The sequence below is a fragment of the Neolamprologus multifasciatus genome, chromosome 17, assembly GCF_963576455.1.
Source record: "Neolamprologus multifasciatus chromosome 17, fNeoMul1.2, whole genome shotgun sequence".
Taxonomy (NCBI): Eukaryota; Metazoa; Chordata; class Actinopteri; order Cichliformes; family Cichlidae; genus Neolamprologus; species Neolamprologus multifasciatus.
Genome location: NC_140455.1, coordinates 38,296,663 through 38,317,430, shown reverse-complemented (window position 1 = coordinate 38,317,430; position 20,768 = coordinate 38,296,663). Strand labels below are relative to the sequence as shown.

The following is a 20,768-nucleotide window of genomic DNA, read 5'->3' as shown; positions in this document are numbered from 1 at the left end:
GTCCAGCAGACAAGGCTAGCAGTGTGTGTATGAGCACATAGAATAATTAAAGGTAAAGGTGCTTATAGGGAACCTTTCTAGTCAAATCAGTTTCTGCTACAAGTCTTATTCATCACACACACACAGCGTTTTTGTCTAACATCCAAACAGACACACTCACACCCTGATGGATGGATCTCTGAGTATCTTGCATACTTTAGCACGCGGGCGCTTCCGACTGGTAGACGACCCCCACTCTCCCGTATCCCAAATGACGGGACACTCGTGCATTTGAACTGGAAAAACTTCAGCGCCGTGGTCGAGGACACCTCTGAAATGTCCATAAAACCAAGCTACTGCTTCCTGCTGTTTGCTTAGACGTCCATCACGCACGGGTCTTTGGGCCCACGTGCAGAACAGACTGATCTGATAGACGTACACGTCTCCATGTCAATCAAACTACAGCTGACAGATTCTATACAGAGCTGTTGCCGCCCAGATTAAAACAGGACATTTTAGCTAGAGTGGCAAGGTGAAAACAACCTCTAGCATATTTCACCCCGGTGGGGTGTAAACAGATTCAGTGGGTGAGAATTGAATTGAAATCACCTATCGAGGGTTAGATTCCTCCATTCGCACCTGAGAAAATTGATGTGGGCAAACGTGGCGATGAGTGAGGACTGACCACTGGTCTGTTTGCAAAGCGTGTGCGTGCCCCGTGTGCAAATGTGCACCGTGTGAGTAGATGCGTGTTTACAGATAGACAGCGAGCTCAGGAGTGAATATTTACAGTACACTAGCTTGTCCATTGATCCCCGAGGGCTTTGAGCATGGCTGAACCCCAACAGTCACAATGGGGGCAACAAGCCGGCAGCCCCTGAGCCGTGACACAGATACTGGTGAGAGGAGGGCGGTGCTGGTTGATCAAAAATCAGTGTTTTGGCAATTTCTGAGACATCTGCCTTTGAAAGTCAGTGGAGAAATGGATTAATGGGGAAAGGGTGCTGGGGGCGGCGTGCAGGGCGATGTGAGGAGAGGGGGTGCGTTGCCTAAAGGCCGTCCGCAGATGAAGCAATTTGCTCGTCACCCTTCGCTTTGCAGCTGACGGTTGGTCACTAGTGAACACGCCAGGCTCTGGTAACCATATTGAAAGTCAGTGAGCCCACTGGCAGTCACCTCGATGCCTCACCCAACAGCTGATGAAGTTTAGTCCGAACCCACCAATTTGCTGCTAATGGCAAGATTTCACAGTCGCCATATTGCTGCTAGTGTTCACCAGCAGAACGATGTGGTTAAACAAAAATAGACCCGCGAGCAACAACGAGGAGGCCGACAATTTCTGCAGGGCACGAAATCTAAACCGGACCCGTCGAAAGCTTGCAAAGGCAGTCGACGTATCAGTGCCCTCGCGTCCTTTTTAGGATGAAATTTGGTGGATTGTAACTGACAAATCGTTTGGATTGTTAAAAAAGAATCTGATTACATCTGTGAGGATTTATTTCGGTGCAGATTCAATAATGTTTATACAGATTTTACAGCGTCTTTTATCCTGTCTTGCTTCTCTCACCCCAACCAATCACAGCAGATGGCCCCGCCCCTCCCTGAGCCTGGTTCTGCTGGAGGTTTCTTCCTGTTAAAAGGGAGTTTTTCCTTCCCACTGTCACCAAAGTGCTGCTCATAGGGGGTCATATGATTGTTGGGTTTTTCTCTGTATCTATGAAGCGCCTTGAGGCAACTTTTGTTGTGATTTGGCGCTTTATAAATAAAATTGAAGTGAATTGAATTGAATGCAACATAAATATGGTCAACATGACGAGTTGTCAGGTTTCATCCTTGGATTTTGCAAGATACAGCAGGTAAAACAAGTACTGAACACCTCACCAGTTTTCCAGGTAAATCTACTTCTAAAGGTGCTGTTGACATGAAATTCTCACCAGAGAACGACCTATCCACTCCACACATGCACAGAAATCAAACCACAGGTGTCCATAAATTATGTGTAATAATGAGAAACGAGACGGGGAGAAGTATTGAACGCATGAAGAACGGGAGAAGCATAAAGGCAGCGCAGTCACGACACCATGTGACATCTATCAGTAATTAGAGTCCTGCCACTTGGTGCAAATTAATATCAGCAGGTTCATTTACAGCTGATGGCAGATAAAATGCGTCATACAAGAAACATCTCATGATGGGTAAAACCAGTGAGCTCTCTCAAGCAAATAAAGCTACTAGATGACCCAATTCAAACCTATGTAAGAACTAAAGGTCAAAGTTCATTGAAGACGCCCATGAAACCTTTATGTGGAAGGCTGGGCCAAAATCACACCTGAGTTTCTGCACACAGGAGGCGTCTTGGAGCACGAGGAGCATTAACCCTTTAAGACCTACCATAGAACCAAGTCCGCCAGAGCTTATATTATATGTTTACATGCTGTGGAGCCATTTTTGGGAGCATTTCAAGTTGCTATACATCAATACAACCATTATAGCCCAGATTTTAATAATATGTCTGCATTAAGTGCATAGTAATTACATAAATTGCAAAAAAGTGCAATAAACTACAAAAAAAATTAAAATCGTTTTTGTTTTTTTAACATATATTTCTAGTTAGAGAAATTTAAGAGGCTTATCCCTCAAAACTGTAAATACAAAAAAGTTGCACAAAATAGTTTCCCACCACAGGAAATTTATTTTGAGTGTCTTCATAGTTTTATTTTTGAAATACACCAATTTTTATAAACTGCAGGAAAAACAAAAATAAATATTATAATGCAAATTTGCAAAAAAGCAGCATATGCATCAAAATAAACTATTTCCAGCAGCAATATGAGTCCTAAGCATCCCAGAAACCACACAGAAAGTCATGAAGTCAAAGATAACTTTTAAAAACACCAGTATAGGCTCATGAGGCCCGGACGGTAAAAAACTACATTTCTGCGAAAATGACGTCACTTCCGGTTTCGGGCAGGTCATGGCGGATATGCAAAAGTTCGCGCTGACGTTCGTGCCGCTCCGACCGGCTTTAAAGGGTTAAAGCATGTTCAACACTGTTTTCTCTTTGTAATTTCTCATCATTGCAAAAACCTTAATTTATGGACATCTATAACATTTAGACATTTGCATGTCTGGATCGGACGGTTTGTTACCGTTATGTCAACAGCGCCTTTAGAAATAGATTTAATTGGAAAAATGGTGAAGTGTTCAACACGTATTAACCTGGTGCATATCAGACACTAACAAAATGCCAATAAAGACAAAACACATTTCTGCAGCCGTCCATCACATGAGTTATTAGTTTGAACAACCTCAGGAACGGGCGACGGGTCCGACACAAACTCGTTTCTTCCCGTTTCACCGCCGATTTGATTTGAGAGTAAAAATCTGAATCTAGACCCAAGTTTTTTCAGTTTTGGTAAAGATATGAGATCAGCACAGTTCGACTGACTGGTTTTGGTCACTGGTGGAAGAACGTATGAGACAAACCAATAAACACGACGTGGTAACTCTACCTTTCCTCCGATATCTTTAAGTCTTTGTATAAATTTCTATCCGATACTTCTGGCACATTCAAGTAAGCAAAAAAAAGAAAAACGCTGGCATGTTCGACTTGGCATAAATCTATTGCTTCTTGGGATTTTCAAGTAGGCTAAAAAGAAGCTGTTGGCAGAGGATGTCATTCCTAACGCTGCTGGTCGGGAGAAAAAGTTGGCTCGTTACAGCAGCGTGTCAGAAACCTCTCGCTGCCCAGTGCAGCATGGCAACTCGCTCGACTTCAAGTCACTTTGTCACCAAACTAAAAAAAGCACGATGCTAAATAAAAACGAGTCTTTTCAAACTATTCGAAGAACCCCGATGATGATGGCGGTTTACGCTGCGCTGCAGAGGCGTGTGCGCGTCCTTCTATAGGATCGCCTCAACAACAGCAACCTGAATGCGCGGCTTTAAAACTGTTTTCAGCAAAAAGCCCTAAATCCAGTGTGAATACACATTTAGATGAAAGCCCCTATTTTATAATTCTCTATACTATGTGAATCAAACAGACTCGCAGCCCTCGTGGCCATCCACTGTTCTAAAGGCATAAGAAATGCACTTTTTTCACCTTATTCCACGAACGACTGTGTGTTGCGAGTGAATAGGGGGCCTGTTTGTTAAGAGAGGCCAAATCCCATATGGTGAACAGCAGCTCCTCTGGTGAGAAGAGAATCTGCGAAAGCCACCGGCAGCCCCTCTCCTCCATCCGAGCTGCAGAGATGAAGGGATGTAGCGCCTGCCTCTCCTTGTTCCTCCTTTCTCCCACTCCCTTTGCCTCCCTTTCTTGGCCAGGGGTTAAACTGCTGCACTCTAACCTCCTTGGCAATGATTTCATTCATTTCAGTTTCTCTCACTCACTCTCATCTCTGAGAGATTTATTTCACAGTGTGCAGTGGATTAGGCCCCCCTCGTATGCCCCGGGACAAAAGCATTGTTTTAGCGCCGGCCCGTTCGCTGTAACTGGAGGAAGCCGCCGCTACCCGGCGTCCACAATATGGCCATTGTGGACACGGGGCTAGAGGGACCCTGCCTCCGAGGCCGTCTAGACTTTGAGCCTGGGCCGAGTGGAGAAACGGGGAGAAAATCCCATCAGGCAGTGGAGTGAAAGTTAACTAAGGTAACCTGCTGTGAACCTGATGAAGATGTCAAGCCAACATATGGCAAAAAATGTCTATTGTCAGCTTTCTTCCCTCTGAGGGAGGGTACGGTAGGAGGAGGCGAAGGGTGGCTAAAGAAAACCGGGGATGGGAAGGGGGTATGCAACCTAAAGAAAGGAATAACTGCGGTGGTCATCGTTTTACTTCTGGATCAGTAGTCTTTTTCTGGCCGGGAGGAGGCCCAACCCCTCCGCTCGCAATTAAAGGCGTAAGCAGATTAACTGGCATCTCTCAAAGGCGAGAAAGAAAAACACTCGCAGGCGCTTTAAACTGTTTTTCCCTTTTTGCCCATCGAGGCTTACATTTCATGCCGATTTAGCGAGCAGAGGTTCGGAAAGAGAAACTTCTTAAACCATGATATGGTTCTTAGGTGTTCTAACACCGATTGGTCACACCGTGTCGGTACACGATTAAATTAACTGACGCCGCAACACAAAACACCGTATAATCGTTCCGCTGCGTGGCACCGCTGATCTAGATTGAATCCATAAATAGGTCTTGATGATATTTAATTCCAATGCTTCGAATCTGAATAAACAAAAGGAGAAAAGAAGAAAAAAAACCCTCTAAGGTAGAGCCTGCTTTACCAGCCAAAAAACCCAACTGGCAGGCTTCACATGCGAGAGATGTCGGCCTCGGGGATTTCGAAGCCATCTCTACAGCTACATCTGAAGAAGATAAACAACAGTCTCAGCTGGAAGGAGAAGAAAGAAAGAGCTGCATGGAGATGATGTGACCCTATTAATGCCACATTAGTTGTTCTGTCTTTCCAGCTATGAGAGAAAAATGCTTCAGTGGGATGTGCGGAGAGAGAGAGCGAGGGAGTGAAAGCGATACTGTCTCCAGGCTAGTTGGGATGCAACCCAATTTCACAGCTTCACGAATGAGCGGCACAGCATATGGATGCAACCTTTGTGACAGCCTCTGTGTATCACCACGTATCAGCGGTGATATTCCCAGTCAGATTCCATACTGGTCCAACATTATGTCAAACGCTGGCTCCGCATGACTGCATCTTCAGCGCGACACCGGCGTGTTTGTCGGGAGGAGGCGGGTGTTAGCCTCCTAAGCTAAGAAGAAAAAAAACAAACTGGCGTCTCCCAGGACAGACTCCTCTCTACACTTCCTGCTCGACAACAATGAAACCGATGATGGCAATAAAAATCCCTAAAATCTGAGATATAACCTGGAATCTAGTTATGACCTAGATTTTTCTCTGTGATACTAAAGCAGACGAGTTTTGATTACAGCAGCACAAGTTTAAGGTGAGGATCTCGCCGCCTGGCTGCCGGCTGATTGGTTGGAAAAACCCAACATATCTGCACATAGTCACGGATTTCCTTCCATATGGTCCAACCATCTGCCTCATCTATAAAAGCAATGTAAACGAACGACTCTATTATTAGGCTAATATGCATAAGAACAAGAGTGAGGGAGCAACTTTGGTCATTTTTTCCTCTTTTATTCCACAAATCTTGTTGAAACTTCCAGAAAACGTTTGTAAAAGACACTTTGTTGCAAAGCAGAATTTGCTGGGTCATGTGACAGACAGAGATGGGCAGTAACGCGTTACTTGTGACGCGTTACTGTAATCCGATTACTTCTTTCAAGTAACGAGTAAAGTAAGGGATTACTATTGCAAAAACGGTAATTAGATTACCGTTACTTACCGTAGGAACGCTGCGTTACTGCGTTACTAAAACCGTGATTTTTTGCGAGAATGTCTCATGACAGTGACGTAAGCGAGTGCGACATTTGTGACAACAGCTGTGTGCAGATCAACAATGGATCATATATCGAGTGCAGAGAGAGTATGAGCGTGCAGCGTTTAAAGCGTGGAAGTACTGACCTTACTTTGAGTTTGATTCCATAAAAAGTGACAAAAACATTAGTGTCCGTTGTGCGTGGGAAGAAAACTTCTTTTTACAGCGAAAAAAACCCCTAAACTTCCAAACAAGCACCGAGTAGCTACGACGTAATGGGAAACTCACAGAGAAACTCGCGGATTCTTCCACTGACCGCTGCACACCTGCACCAGGGTAACCCTCCGCCTACCCCACTCCTGCTTTACAGGTGAAAATAGAGCAACAGGACCGCTAGTCTTTGACTTTATTTATTTTCTGCTGTGTTTTACTTGCATCTATTTGAAAGACTGAGTGTAAACACACAAAATATTTTATTTTATGTGCTGGAATGTGCAGAAAATATGTTTAAATGTTAAACTAATTTCTTCCAGTCAGAGAATGTTGCAGATAATTAAATCTTTGCTTGATGAATAAAGTTAAAAGATTAAAACTAATAAAACAAGTTTTAAAAAGAGACTTTTCCATTTGATTACATTTTGTATGATGATTATGTAGAAAAAGTAGAATTGGGCTGAAAGATCTATCACTTTATCACCTATTCAGGTTGTAAATCGTGTTTTTAAAAAGTAACTAAGTAACTAAGTAATTAATTACTTTTGAAAATAAGTAATCAGTAAAGTAATGGGATTACTTTTTTGGGGAAGTAATCAGTAATTAGTTACTGATTACTTTTTTCAAGTAACTTGACCAACACTGGTGACAGATAACGTATACGGTTTACGGTCATTGTCAGTCGGATACTTGGGAGAGACTTCCTTTCCTTTTCTCTGAGGTGGCGGCAGCAGCATCAGAGGAAACGCTGTGCAGAACAGCAGCTCCTTGAGATGCTGAGGGGATCGATCTCTGTTAATGTCATATGGCACAGCACCCAGAGGCAGCCGCGTGGTACTGATGACAGTGTAAAGCCTTGCCTTTGGCGGCTACATGCTCGGTGCTGCCGAGCTGTGATTTGAAGTTCACATGTAAAGGCTGGCAGACAGACAGCTCTCAGTCAGGCAGTCAGTCAGTCTTTCCACAGGGATGACAATACAGCTGTTAAAAGCATACAATAGCTCCTAATCTCCAACACGTTCACAGGGATCTCGGTGCTCTGCAGGACTGATGGACAAAGGACTGACAGAAACACACACACACTTCTCAGAAATGTAATTGGCTTCTGCAGAAAAGTGCGCGCCAAGTTTTGCAGAACAACAACTTATAAGGGGAACACAGCACGTCCTGCAGAACGCCATCTCTAAAAATAAAGGTAAATAACAGCTTGCATTACCTTTTCAATCACACATCACCGTGTAAGCATCCTGTTATTTAAGAAAAAAAATCATCATTACTCACTTAATCATTCTGCAAACAGAACAATGAGTCAGCAAAACTCCTCCAGAACAAACTCGCACCCAACACAACATTTATCAATAGGCTTCATATTAAAGTAAAACCACTGTGTGTCGATACAAAAACAAAGGCCCGGTGGCTAAATGATGATTTGCAATGATAAATGGTCTCAGACATCCACACTGACCTATATTCTCCGTCCTGAAAAAATAGGCCAGAACCCAAATTAAGGGCCAGCAGGGGCGACTCCACGGATGTAAACGCCATCGTCTTCAGAGTAATTGTGGGGTGTTAGGCAACGTCGGAGCAGCCTTGGGTGGAGAGACGTAGCCTGAGGGCAAAGCTGCTGGCATGTAAATAGTGAGAATAGAAGCTGAGGTGACAGCACAGACAGTTTTATTTGGCATTAGACACTAAATTAAGGTCTAAAGGACAACAGCCTGGATGTCAGGATACCAGCGCTCGCATCACGTCAGTAAGTAGGCTGATTTCCTTAATTGCCGGGGGAAACGTTTCTGTCTTTTACATCACTTTACGTCGCTCTATGTGGCATCAGCCCAGCGAGATTTGTGGTCGTTTCCCAGTTTTCCTGTCTTTTTTACAAAAAGCTGGGAATCTTTCACAAACAGGACGACCTGAGAAGCAGAGAGCGGTCTGCTTTTTTGTTTTTAAATCACACAAAGTGGTGTACCGTTTAACACGGTTGGTAACCATATTACTCGCCTCATTCCCGCTGCACACGATACAGGAAGCGGGCCAATTCATGCAGTCATGAAACGTGACTCAACCCCTAATCCTTTTAAAACGCCGTCACCGCGGCGCTCTACATGACAGGCGCAGAAGTCCACGTATTTCCCAGCACAACTTTTTTGCCTTAATGAATCTAATTTGCAGACCAGGTCAGATTCAAACTCTGCAACATTAAAACAGGGTCTGTGCTAATCCTGTTCATCGGTGGGCTAAAGTAGGCCACGCTGGTATTACACGCATACGAACCAGCCAATCATTATTCTTTCAGTCTGAATAATTGGTTGTGTGTGTGTTTGTACCATCTGCTGCTCTGCACACACACACTCCTGCCCATCAGCTGAGTTTAGCAGCAGGAAACAAGCCACCGACACATCTTAAGCTGCGAGTGGAGGTAATGTCATGAAACTCTTCTGCTTTCATCAAATTCATTTTAAATTATTGATCCATCCCTGCGTTCTCCCACTTTTCTTCTCCCCTCCTGTGGAAGGGGAGAAAGTCTAAAAATAGCCGGTGAGCGTCGGTGCCTAGAAGTCTTTCCATGTTCTCCCAGTCTGGCAGCGCGAGTGAATTCAGATGAGCCTCCTGCAGCTCCCACAGCCGCTGCGTCTCATCTCATGCGCAGCCTCGCACATCCGTACCGATGTGCATACGCGTGCACGGCCTATACATTTAAAACACGTACCTGCTATCACGCAGTCTCACACACACAAAGAACTGTTTGCCCTCGAGTTCGAGTGCTGTGTCAGTCCGTCGGAGAGCTCAGCGAGCAACCCCCCCAACGATTCCCACCTCTCCGTTTATAAACCACCGCCATCAGCATAATTCTTCCTCGCATACCTGCCTGCCACACCCTGCCTCAGTTTGCCCCAGTTCCTCACACTTTAGCCAAAAAGACTCTATTTTAAAGAAACAGCAGTTAAGATGATGCATGGATCGGCGAAGCAGCATCACCGTCAGTCCTGGTGAAAACAAGAGACGACAGAAAGAAAAGGAAACTTTTTAATGACCGCAAAAGCAACGGTGTGATCTCACTGGAAGCTGAGAACAACACCTTTAAAACTCGTGGGCTTGAAAAATGCACCAGAATGAACGAGCAGAGAATAACGACAGTTTGGTGTCCACACGAGGAGGCCTCAGCGTCCTGCTGCCACACCAGCAACATCGGATTAACAAAAGCACCAAAGGGGTTATTTTTTTCAGTTTTCCTCCCATAAAAACTGAAGTGTAACATTCATAGGTCACGATCGCAGCCAAAACCAGTTACCCCAGCAAACACAGACACTTCTGGGGAGCAATTATGGGGAAAATTCAAAAAGAGCTGGAAGCAGGGGATGACATCGTGGCTGAGCGACAAATGAGTCCAGAGCAAAGCAGCGGCGACCAAAACAGCCTCTGTTGTCATCTGTAACCAGAAATCTAAACACAAACGAGTTTTAGCGACACGCTGCAGCTCACTGTGTATCAGTGTTGTTGTGGATAAAAACCACAAAGCCATCCTTTCATATCCAAACTGCTTATTCTTAGTTTTTTTACTACATACGCCTTATTTCATCCAACTTAATGATGATGCTGTAAAACAGACTCATGCACCTGTTACTGCTGCTAATATGATAAAGAACAGGGTGCAGCACAACCAGCACCAACTTCAACCTGAATAGGCTCGATAAAGTCCGAGCAGCAGGAAGTCGAGGGACTCACGCCGTGCAAACCTGGGGTTTAGTGTCATACCTGAGCATACGTGCAGGGGTCAGGGATCGAACGACGAACCCTGTGATTAGCGGACAACCCGCGTTAACACCCGAGCCGCTGCCAGCAGGAAACGGATAAAAGATAACAAAGAGTTTGAATATTCTGTGCAAAAAGAGCCAATTTACCAAAGTCATGAGGGTGAGACGAGAGAGAAAGGCTGAGAGATAAACAAAGTGTGAGACCCTAGGGTCCTCTCAGGAGTGCGAGTGGAGGAGTGTGGGCTCTCTAATGATCAATCAACACCCTCCTTGCTGCCATGGCATCTGTTAGTACTCCAATGGCCTCCCGTCTGAGTGTGAGCCCGCTGCAAACTCGACACACAGCTGGTATCCAATCAAACTTCACAACTCGCAGAGCCTGGGTCAAGGAGCAATTCTGACATTTTGTCGAATGTCAGCGTTCAACCTTTTCTAAAAGTTCGACGACACGGGAGTTTGGCTCTGTGAATACTGAAGGGTGGAAATGGGGAGGAGTGAAAGGCAAAGGAACGAAATGAACATTATAGAGCTGCTCGAGGGCGCTACAGCGGAGAGAGGCGGACCGATGACTAACAGGGGACGCCGTGAGACCTTCGCATCTCAGCGAAAAAGTTCCCAGTAGGTAGAATAAAACTAACTTTTCATAATTGGACAAAGTAAAGCCATTAGGCTGCACCTTACTTTCTTAAAAACCCTCCCAGAGTCCCCGAAAATCAGCGCATTCGCAGTCCTCCTGCAGCAGGTTTGAACACTGGCAGGAAGCTACGCCGAGCACTGAAACCTGTCACTTATCTCAGACAAAAGCAGACACTTGCTCAAAGGTATACAACTGACAGGCACAAACACGGCATGGAAACAAGATCACAAAAAGTGCTTTCATCCATCCTCCAAGGGCAGAGGATCTCATGCTTCACACATTGAAGACGTCAGTCTATCGGCAGGTTTTGGGGAAACAGTCGCGAATATTCATTCAGAAATTCACTGACAATTTGTAGGCCGCAGTTTTTGAACTGTGGAGACAGTGCAGACAGAAAATAGGTTGTAGTTTATCGAACAGAGAGTAAACGGGAGCCGCGTTTCAAAATAAAAGACCTCCGTGCATCGTTCAACTTTCCTCTGTTTCATTTTTAAACAGTAAATCGTTCCCTTAATTGCAGCATGAATGTTGCTGTAAAACTGATATGCTGATCTATTAAGTTTATTGCTTTGTTAGTGGGAACAATCTGGCTGGAGGGAGCGGGCGAGGACAGGTAGCATCTGTCCCCACCTACTGCCTTGGCAGCATTAGCGTCATCTGCTAGCTTTGGCAGCATCTTGGAAGCACATCAATATGGCTTTATGTAGCCAGGGCCGCTAGTAGCTAGCATGCCAGTCATGCTCTTAGGCGACGCCTGCTCACAGCCTGAGCATCCACAGAGCAGCGAGCCAACAGAGCTAAGCGGAACTGAGCTGAGGCTGAACAGGGAGGCCAGGTCTCCGTGGACCAGGACCAGTATCTGTCATCTATCCACACATCCAAGCGTTGGGCCAAGTCCTGCGCACACTGCCATCATTGTCAGCTTTCTGTCTCCTTTTGCTAAACAGCACTTCTGTTGGGGAATGCTGAGGCTCTTTAGATTTACTGATGCATTTGTTAAGGAGACTGACAGTTGAAGCATCTTTGATTTTTTAAGATCATTTCACTTGTAGGGCAGTGGACTACCCCGACGAACTACTGCTGTTACGTTGTTATCAGCATTTGCCAAAAAAAGGAAAAGAAAAACAAGCCCACCCTCGGGATTAATAACTGGGAGCCAGTCCAACAGGACACACTGGAGTTAATTATTCTAAATAACATGCTTTAAGCGCCACACTTACAAATTAGCGCCATTCTTCTTATTTACACGCAAACGTGATGTAGATTGCAGTGAGTCAGACTTTATTTTAGGGCGCAGGAAAGGTCAGGTATCGATAGCAACAAAGCCTGTGACGTTCACGGCGACTAAATGGCCGCGCTGGCCGAACATCACAGATCCTTGTAGTTATAACTGATCTCTGTGAGCACAACAGAGAAACGAGCCCAGCGCACATCTTAGACTGGTCTGCTGCCAGCTGAACAACAACGTGACAAAATGTATTGACCTGTGTTGCCTTTGCATTATCCTTCACGATGCTTAGGCACGCCAATTTTAGGCAGCTTCCTGAATCATATTTCCAGCTTAATACCCGATCAATCATCAGAGACTTGCTAAACAACAAAGTATATGTCACAGAAAGGACATTTGCCATTTTTAAGCACAAAATTGGGAGATTAATTAGCTTTTCTTAAACTGCAGTTTATCAAACTGTCTTCTTGCTCTTTATTTATTTAGCAGAAGGCTACACAATATTCAAACAATTAAAAATAACAAATGGGCCTACACTACACCCCCTTCCTTGAAGGGCCACTTTTTAATCCCACATTGGCAACTACAGGTAGGCATGGGAGGCTTTACGCATAATAGCTAATGAAACATTGTTTGTGTGGAGCCTGCGAGCCCAACAGCGGGCATGATCAAACAGTATGTGCAGTATTTTTGGCCTTTCTGAGTCAATATGTTGGGTTTGGATTCATTCAGTTCAGTTTTATTTTTCCCGAAACAAATCACAACAAAAGTCGCCTCAAGGTGCTTTATACTGTAAGGTAGATCCTACAATAATACATACAGAGATGAACCCAACAATCATATGACCCCCTATGAGCAGCACTTTGGCGACAGTGGGAAGGAAAAACTCCCTTTTAACAGGAAGAAACCTCCAGCAGAATCAGGCTCAGGGAGGGGCGGGGCCATCTGCCATCTTTGAGATTAAGCTGTGTGGGAGGTCTCACATACTGGTAGCAAACAAGGCAAGTTGACTATTAAGTAAAGATGTCACCAGAACTTATGCTCAGGGCATCAAAAATTCTAAAAATGCAACGACATTGTTTTTCTTTGGTACCACAGACAGCATAAGCACAGAGGCAGAGCGAGTGGCGTAAAACTACAAGTGTTGTAGTCCGTCCTTACATGCAGACAGAACCGCAAGAACAGGAAGAACTACAAGTGGCACAACATAAACTACAGCTGAGGAAGTCCAAGGGGTGATGATCAATTAGCAAAAGGTAATATGCAACTAACACTACTGTGCTTTGAAATACCTCCAATCTAGCAGCGCTCATAACACACCTGCATTAATATCAGTTCAATGAATTCACCCCATGAGTCACCTCAACCAATCACAGCAGATGGCCCCGCCCCTCCCTGAGCCTGGTTCTGCTGGAGGTTTCTTCCTGTTAAAAGGGAGTTTTTCCTTCCCACTGTCACCAAAGTGCTGCTCATAGGGGGTCATATGATTGTTGGGTTTTTCTCTGTAAGTATTATTGTAGGATCTGCCTTACAGTATAAAGCACCTTGAGGAGACTGTTGTTGTGATTTGGTGCTGTAAATAAAATTTAATTGAATTAATTTAATTGAGAGTCTGTTCACTTCACAGTAATAACACCTAAAGTATTATTCTTCTAATGTCAGGTCACCATATTTATTTTTGAAGAAGCTGGCACCGCTGTTGTGAAACCAGCTTTTGTTCCATCGGCTGAAATGTTTGCAATGGCAACATTAACGCTTATGCTAACACAGCGTAACAGTGCGACATTAGCCGGCTACATGGCAACCATCCTAACATTTCAATCCACGTCTCATCAACATAAAGTCAACACTTTAAATAAATGATCTGCCAGCATGTCAGCGTTTTACAATGTGCTTTATTTTAGGATCTTATATTTAAGTACACGGGATGATCATTTTGTTTTGGTATTGAATGGATAAGTATGTTCTACTGGTGCTGGAACCAAGCTTCTGGTATTGTGACATCCCTACTATTAACTATAGATTACCAATACTTTAATTCTGGTGTATTGATCAAACCCACTTTATGGAAACAGGAGTCTGAATCTCGGTGTGCTTCAAACAGACGGATCGTGTGTTAAACATGACAGCTACACACAAGTCAAACGTAATTACTGGCTTTCACTAAAGCACTACATGCACCAGTAAGAACACTGTTGTTCCTAAATAAGCCCGTCCACAACATTAACGTTCAAGAAACGAAGAGCCTGCACCACAATAATGTGTTTACAGATGACAGATGATGTCTGAGTACTTCCCCCTGAAATGTCAAACCTGCTATTATTGTTTCTGTAACGATCTCCGACCCGTGTTGTTGAAACTGCAATAGACTGATCTTTCAAAACTTAAAAGCAATAACAACAGGAAGGAAGTGAAAGTCATTATTAGCAGTCACAAAGGGGAAACATCTGACAGACGAGACTTTGTTAGATGGACTCGGTCAGATGCTGGCGAGTAAGAGTTAACGACCAGCTGACCTAATCTGGTATCATTAGGTTTCGGTTCTCTTGGAGGGAACACTTAAACAAATCCTAATTCATGCTTACAATGAATAAACCCCACAAATGACCACATAAAACAGAAGCAGCACACGGCTTCAGTGAACTGGTTAATGGAAAAGTTGCAGGTTGGTTACTTACGTTTGTCCCATTAACACAATTCATTAAGGTTTAACCCTTTATGGACTGCACTGCTGATTCAGACAAAGGTTTTCTAAGTCGATGCCTTTGAGCCATCAAAGCTGTTACAGTGCTGGTTACTTATATCCACATTAGGGCTGCCACAAACGATTATTTTGATAGTCGACGATTATTTTTGCGATTAGTCGACTAATCAGATCATCATCCATTCAACGTAAAACTTACAGCTTATTGCACCAGCAGCATCTGCTCTTATATAACTATCATTAGCTTACAGCTTTAAGTGTTTAAGGTATGTGCTAACTAACAATAAAGACAAGATGATAGTTTATTAAATTTGACTTATATATCATGTTTAACCTGAGTAGCAAAAGACAGCGGTGGGTTTGAAAACGATTAGCGGGAGTCCGGTGTTCTCACGGCTCTAGTTAGCCTAGCCCCCGGCTAGCTATCGAGCTAGTGGGTAACAGACGTCTCCGAAAACGTCGGAGCGCTTTTGAAAATATGCGGTGTCTTGATAAACTGAGCAGATATTTGAGGTTTACACAGCTACATTCTCGCCTGAAAATATGTTAAACGTTTATTTTGTGACCCAGAAAGAATAATGAGAGTAATATTAAAACTAACTAGCTGCCGCCATTGTTGCAAACTGAGCTGGGCTGCGCTATGAATTCTGGGACACAGCTTCTTCTTCTTCGGGGTTTAACGGCAGCTGGCATCCTTGTACATGCAGTGCTGCCATCTTCTGTTTCAGTCCGTTATTACACTCTTAAATCCTACTACTTATTCCTGCGTCTTTCAGGATCTTACAAAGCTTCAAACGATGCGTCGACTATTAAATCAGTCGTCGACAATTTTAATAATCGACGTAATCGTGACTAGTCGACTAATCGTGGCAGCTCTAATTCACATAGGAACTAATGACATCACACAGATCTCAAATGTCAGCCTTTGTGTCGGGCAAAAATAATTAGCTACCAACTAATAAATGTTTATTCTGCACACTGAGGAAAGTCATCATGAAACAACTAAAGCAGGGCTCGCAAAATCGCTAGCCCGACATCCCGGGGCTAGCAATTTTTCCAGTCGGGCTACCAAAATCTATCTCTGCCCTGCCCGTCGGGCTGTCATAGGAAGGAAAATATATGTCTATGCTTTTGCATTCTTTCGCCAGTGTAGCTGGGTAATTATGTCATTGGCATCGCTTGTTTTTTACTTTCACTTTCATTTTGCGATCACGGAAAGGTGTGTAGAGAGCGGCAGCACTGATTGGTGAGTGACGATTACTTGCGCACCAATTCCTCTGACATCGACTTATCAATCGTTAGCTTACTATTCAAACAAAAATTTCTGTTCAATTTGAACCAAGTATTTGAGTTGATGGTTGTAATTTCTAGACAGTTGTTGTAATTTGTATTTTAACGATTTTTTGATTAATTTTTGTTTCCGTTACAATATTTATTTATATTTATATTATATTTATATATATTTATAATATTTATTTATTTATTTATTGTACTTTAAAGTACAATAAAGGAAACAAAACATAAAAAATTGCTTTTTTTATTTGGGCTACTTAAATTTATTTTGGGCTACCAAAAACTGAAGAATGCCTGCCCGAAGGGCTACCAGAGATTTTGAAATTTTGCGAGCCTTGTAAAGACAGGTTAAGCTTTTCTTTAAGCGTGTGGGTGTTGGCTTTTTGCACAGTGCTGACTGCAGGAGGTGTGAAACACAGTTAACACAGGAAGTTTGAGGGTCGACACACTGACCAACTATCAAAAGGTCTGAGCTAATTTTACCTGCACTTTGAAACACGACTGAAAGCAACAAGAGGATGCTGCTTTTAACACTGCAGGGGTAACGCTGCCGCACATGGATCTGGTTTCAAACCTGCAGGACCAGGATGTGGTGAAAAGTGGCACAACAGTGATGCAGCATCAGCAAAACTCACACAGGCTCTTTACTCACTCAAAGGAGACTCCTCCTCAGTCGCCTGAAAGCATTTGAGTTGAAACCAAACTGCTGGAAGAGGGCGTGCACACAACAAGTGAAATCCAGCCAAGAAATCCGTCTAAAATTAAACTTGTATTCCCTAAACTGTGGAGGAGATGTGAGAACAGCACAAGGAAACTTAAACCCTCCTCCACTTCTGCAAACGCTCGCACGTTCTACATCATGTTGCTATGACAATTTAATTATAGTCTATCATGACTGCATTTTTGTTTATGTGTCTATGTGAGGCAGTTGGAAGATTATGTGTGAATGTGAAGTGGCACTCTTTGGCAAAGTACCTAATATTCGGTTGCAGGGAAAACAGCTCTAGCTTGTGGCGAGCGAGCGTGTTGGTTTCACAGCGCGGCCAGAGCCCGTTTGTTGTGAGTCACAGCATTAACTCATTCAGCTCCAGAGGAAGGAGAATCGCACATGTCAGGGCTTCTCGCATGAGTACATATAGAATATCGACGCGCCGGTAAAACAATAGACCGTTCTGACAGCTGTAACCTTTGCAAAGTGTTTTGTTTCACGCTCGCTTCACCGAAAGCCAAGTCAAAGAAAGGGAAATTGGTGAGAATCAGAGGAGAAGTGACTCATTCCTCATACGCTCGTCTGAAACTGCTGCTTTTAAAAAGAAACATAAAACAACCGCAAACACGAGTCCCGCCGGGCAGACGGGACACATTAACGTCACGGCGACTTCTCCAACGGCGGCTGTTCTCATGTCGTCCTAAACCTCAGCACAGTATCTACGTCTCATCGAAGCCGCGGCGTGCACACGCAGCTCCGTGGCTCCGCGCCAGAGAGCAGGGGGTCCGGATATGAGTCCAACCCCAGATCATATGGAGAGGAAGTCGGTTATTACAGAGCGTGCTAGTGGTTTATGAGTTTGGTTTTAAAATCCAATATGAGAATTTGATCCAAGGGCAACTGTCGGTCTGCTCTGGTCAGCCCGGCGGCTGCACACGTGAACCGTCCAATAGCACCTCTTTCTCGTCAGCACCGAGCAGCAGACGAAGACAGCTGGCCTGACACGCAGCTACAATACGCTTAAGTGATCGCCGACTTATGAGCAACACTGGATATGGATGTGAAGCATGGGTTACTCGATTTCACATATTCAGAAAAAGGTAGAAGCCGATGTTGTTCTTCAGCGGCTGCAGTCGTTTCCCAGGATAGTCCCACTGCGGGAATGTCTGACCGCTGCAGAGAGCCCAACAGTTAATGCAGCCTGCTGACCCGAGCACCGTCTTTCTCCAAACAATCCTCGTGGGGTCACGGCTGCCAGAAAAATGTCTACATTGGTGAACTCGTGCAAATCTGTCAAATAAATGAAGACTGTACGACGCTAACAGTACGACATTACAGCTGCTCCCAGTTTCACTTTTACAGCCAAAGGTCATGACCTCCTCTCGTCCCGAGGATCTTGACAGACTAAACTCTGAATCACATAAAACCAAAACCATAATGAGCACCCTCATTGTTCAAGTCTGGACTCATGCAGGAGTGAAGTGCCTGCTGTTACTCCAGCGTGTTTACAAACTACCCCATCACACACGGCGTCCTTACTGCGTTACAATTACTGCTGTTACAAACTGAGAAAAACGTCTATATCAGAAAGCAGAAGACGACTTTGTCACATGTCAGTGAAATGACCGTGAATTTTCATTTTCCAGCTAAGGTCGTCTCTTTGCGTGAGCCCACACACTTTCTCTAATTTCTTGTTCCATCGTCCCACAGTATCTGTTACTTCACAAGAGTCTGCGCGTTTGACTCTCGCAAGAGGCCTCGGGGTCGACACGAGACGCAGGGATCCAAAGATTAGCAGACGGGACTGGAACAGTTTAAAGGTTCACGTGCAGAAAAAAGGAATCTGCAAGTGAAAGAAGACTATTGAGGAAGACCCTGAAAGCAAACTTTCACTTCCATTTATGTACTTAGTGATAGAGCTGGGGGAAACTGCACTCAGATCAAATGCAGTATACCTGAGCTTCAATGGAGCAGTACAAATGTGCTTCCTGCATGCGTTTATTAAGTTAGGAAATCAAAAGGCATACTCGTCCTCTCAGTTGCTGGAAACTTAAAAATGCTTCTTTCTTACAGAAATGAGCTTCACTGGCATTTTGGTGCAGACATGTGTTAAAACTGAATAAAGTTAGAAGTTGTCTATGAAATGCCACGTCAGGCTTTCATTAACTCAGCAGAAAGGGAACAAATAAGTAAGCAGTTCGTTTATGTTGTTAAACAGGAAATTAACAGACTGATCATTTGATCACAGCTCTACGAATCACGCACAACATTAAAGTTTTATTAATAAGTTGTGCGCACACAGGCTGAAAGTTATAAATAGAAGATCACCTACCCTCATTTTCAGATGTTGGACACGCCACCTGCACAACCAGATCAAATGTTCTTTCTGGATTCGCCCTGAAAAGAACGAAACAGTGTTTACTGAGAGGTGAGGGGGGATAAAAGCAGGTGTTACATCCACAATGCGCGCTAGGACGCACAGCCGCTGGGTCACATTCCAGCGCACAGGTATGCAGGTGTACCCACTTGTGCCATCAGAGCTTTGGATTGAAAGAAAGACGGGCTCTTTGATCTCTAACGCTATCGAGCTCAGGTCACGGGACACGGCTCGTCCACGGCACCGAGCGACCGGTGTCCGCCTGCTCGGCTAGCGGAGCTGCTAATTGGTGGTCAGCTAGCAGACACGCCGACAGACTGACCCAAATGCTGAGCAGCCAGCTGGCCTCGCTGTTAAAGCCACTGCTGGAGATGATGGCTCAAATTACGCCAGACATTCCTTCGCATTTACGCACGCAGCTCCCGTTTAGCGTTGTTCAAGCACGCGTTAGCCTTTAGCATAGAAACGACAGCGCAGAGGGCAAACACTCGGAGGCTCTTACTTTATCCTGCTGTCCATGGTTTGGTTACAACATCGCGGCAGCTCCGTGCTGTCGGGGGGCTTTGCTCTGAGGGCTGTCCGACAGTATTTCCACCTCCTTCTTTCAGCCTCAGCCCGTCTCTGCTTCGCGTTTATCGGACACTGCTCGGAAGGTGCCGCGTCCGCATGCCTGGAGGTGCGATATCGTGGCAGTCGGTGCCGTCTTTCCTGCCGCTTATGTGGCCTAAATCCACGATTCAGCGCCGCCGCGGCTATTTCCCACAACAAACACCATCCAGGAAGTGCTGTCAAAGATTTGGTGACGTCAGCGCGTCCGACGAGCACCTTGGCTGCTGCAGTGAGCGGCTGCTGCTCGTCTGCCTGCCGGCGGCTCCCCGCGCTTACGCTGAGTAACAAGCGCGATGCGCACAGCAGGCCTGAGCCGTGTGATTCACGGCTTTGGTATTTTTTCATTATTATTATTAATTTAAACGGCTTTCCCCACGAGACTGTGTTATTAGTTCAACAGCTATGGCACCAGTAGCATCAGCTGCGGCTCCCAAAGTGCGGCCCTGGGAGCCGCTGAGGGGGCTAAAAGTAGAAAAATGTAAAAACAACTGGTTTTGTCCAACAAACACGGATATAAGCTACAAATAGTCTTTGTTTTATTTCTAACTAAATGTGCTTAAAGATTTTTAAAGTCTTCAGTACCTTAAGATAATGAAAACAGTGAAATAGAGTCCAAGTTAAACACACACATGGTTAATAAATGTAAGGCTGAGAGAATAAAGAAGTCTGTTTTTAAACTGACCTCAGGTCAGCGGGCAGCTTACTTCAAGACCAGGACCACCTGAAAGTAGCCTCAGCACAGAGGTGTGACTCTGAGAACAGTTCAAATCTGCACCTGATGACTGAGATGACTCATCGGGTTATAAACTGTGAGTCAGAGATACTGCGGGGCCAGACTATTGAGAGCTTTATGAATTAGGAATTCTAATT

The 20,768-nt window shown here is 44.6% G+C and overlaps 1 protein-coding gene across 6 annotated transcripts in view; it reads right to left on the bottom strand.

Annotated features, from left to right (window-relative positions):
* Positions 1 to 20,129, bottom strand: part of dennd1b (DENN/MADD domain containing 1B) — a 106,228-nt gene extending 86,099 nt beyond the window's left edge. The window contains exons 1-2 of one of the 6 annotated variants that reach the window (XM_085137059.1): positions 19,792 to 20,129; positions 19,245 to 19,309 (exon numbers count right to left, since the gene is read on the bottom strand). In XM_085137059.1, coding sequence (XP_084993185.1) covers positions 19,245 to 19,309; positions 19,792 to 19,808 — 82 coding nt within the window. In that variant the 5' untranslated portion in view covers positions 19,809 to 20,129. The other 5 variants (XM_085137056.1, XM_085137058.1, XM_085137057.1 and 2 more) reach the window with 5 other exon arrangements.
* Between the last annotated feature and the right edge of the window lie 639 nt (positions 20,130 to 20,768).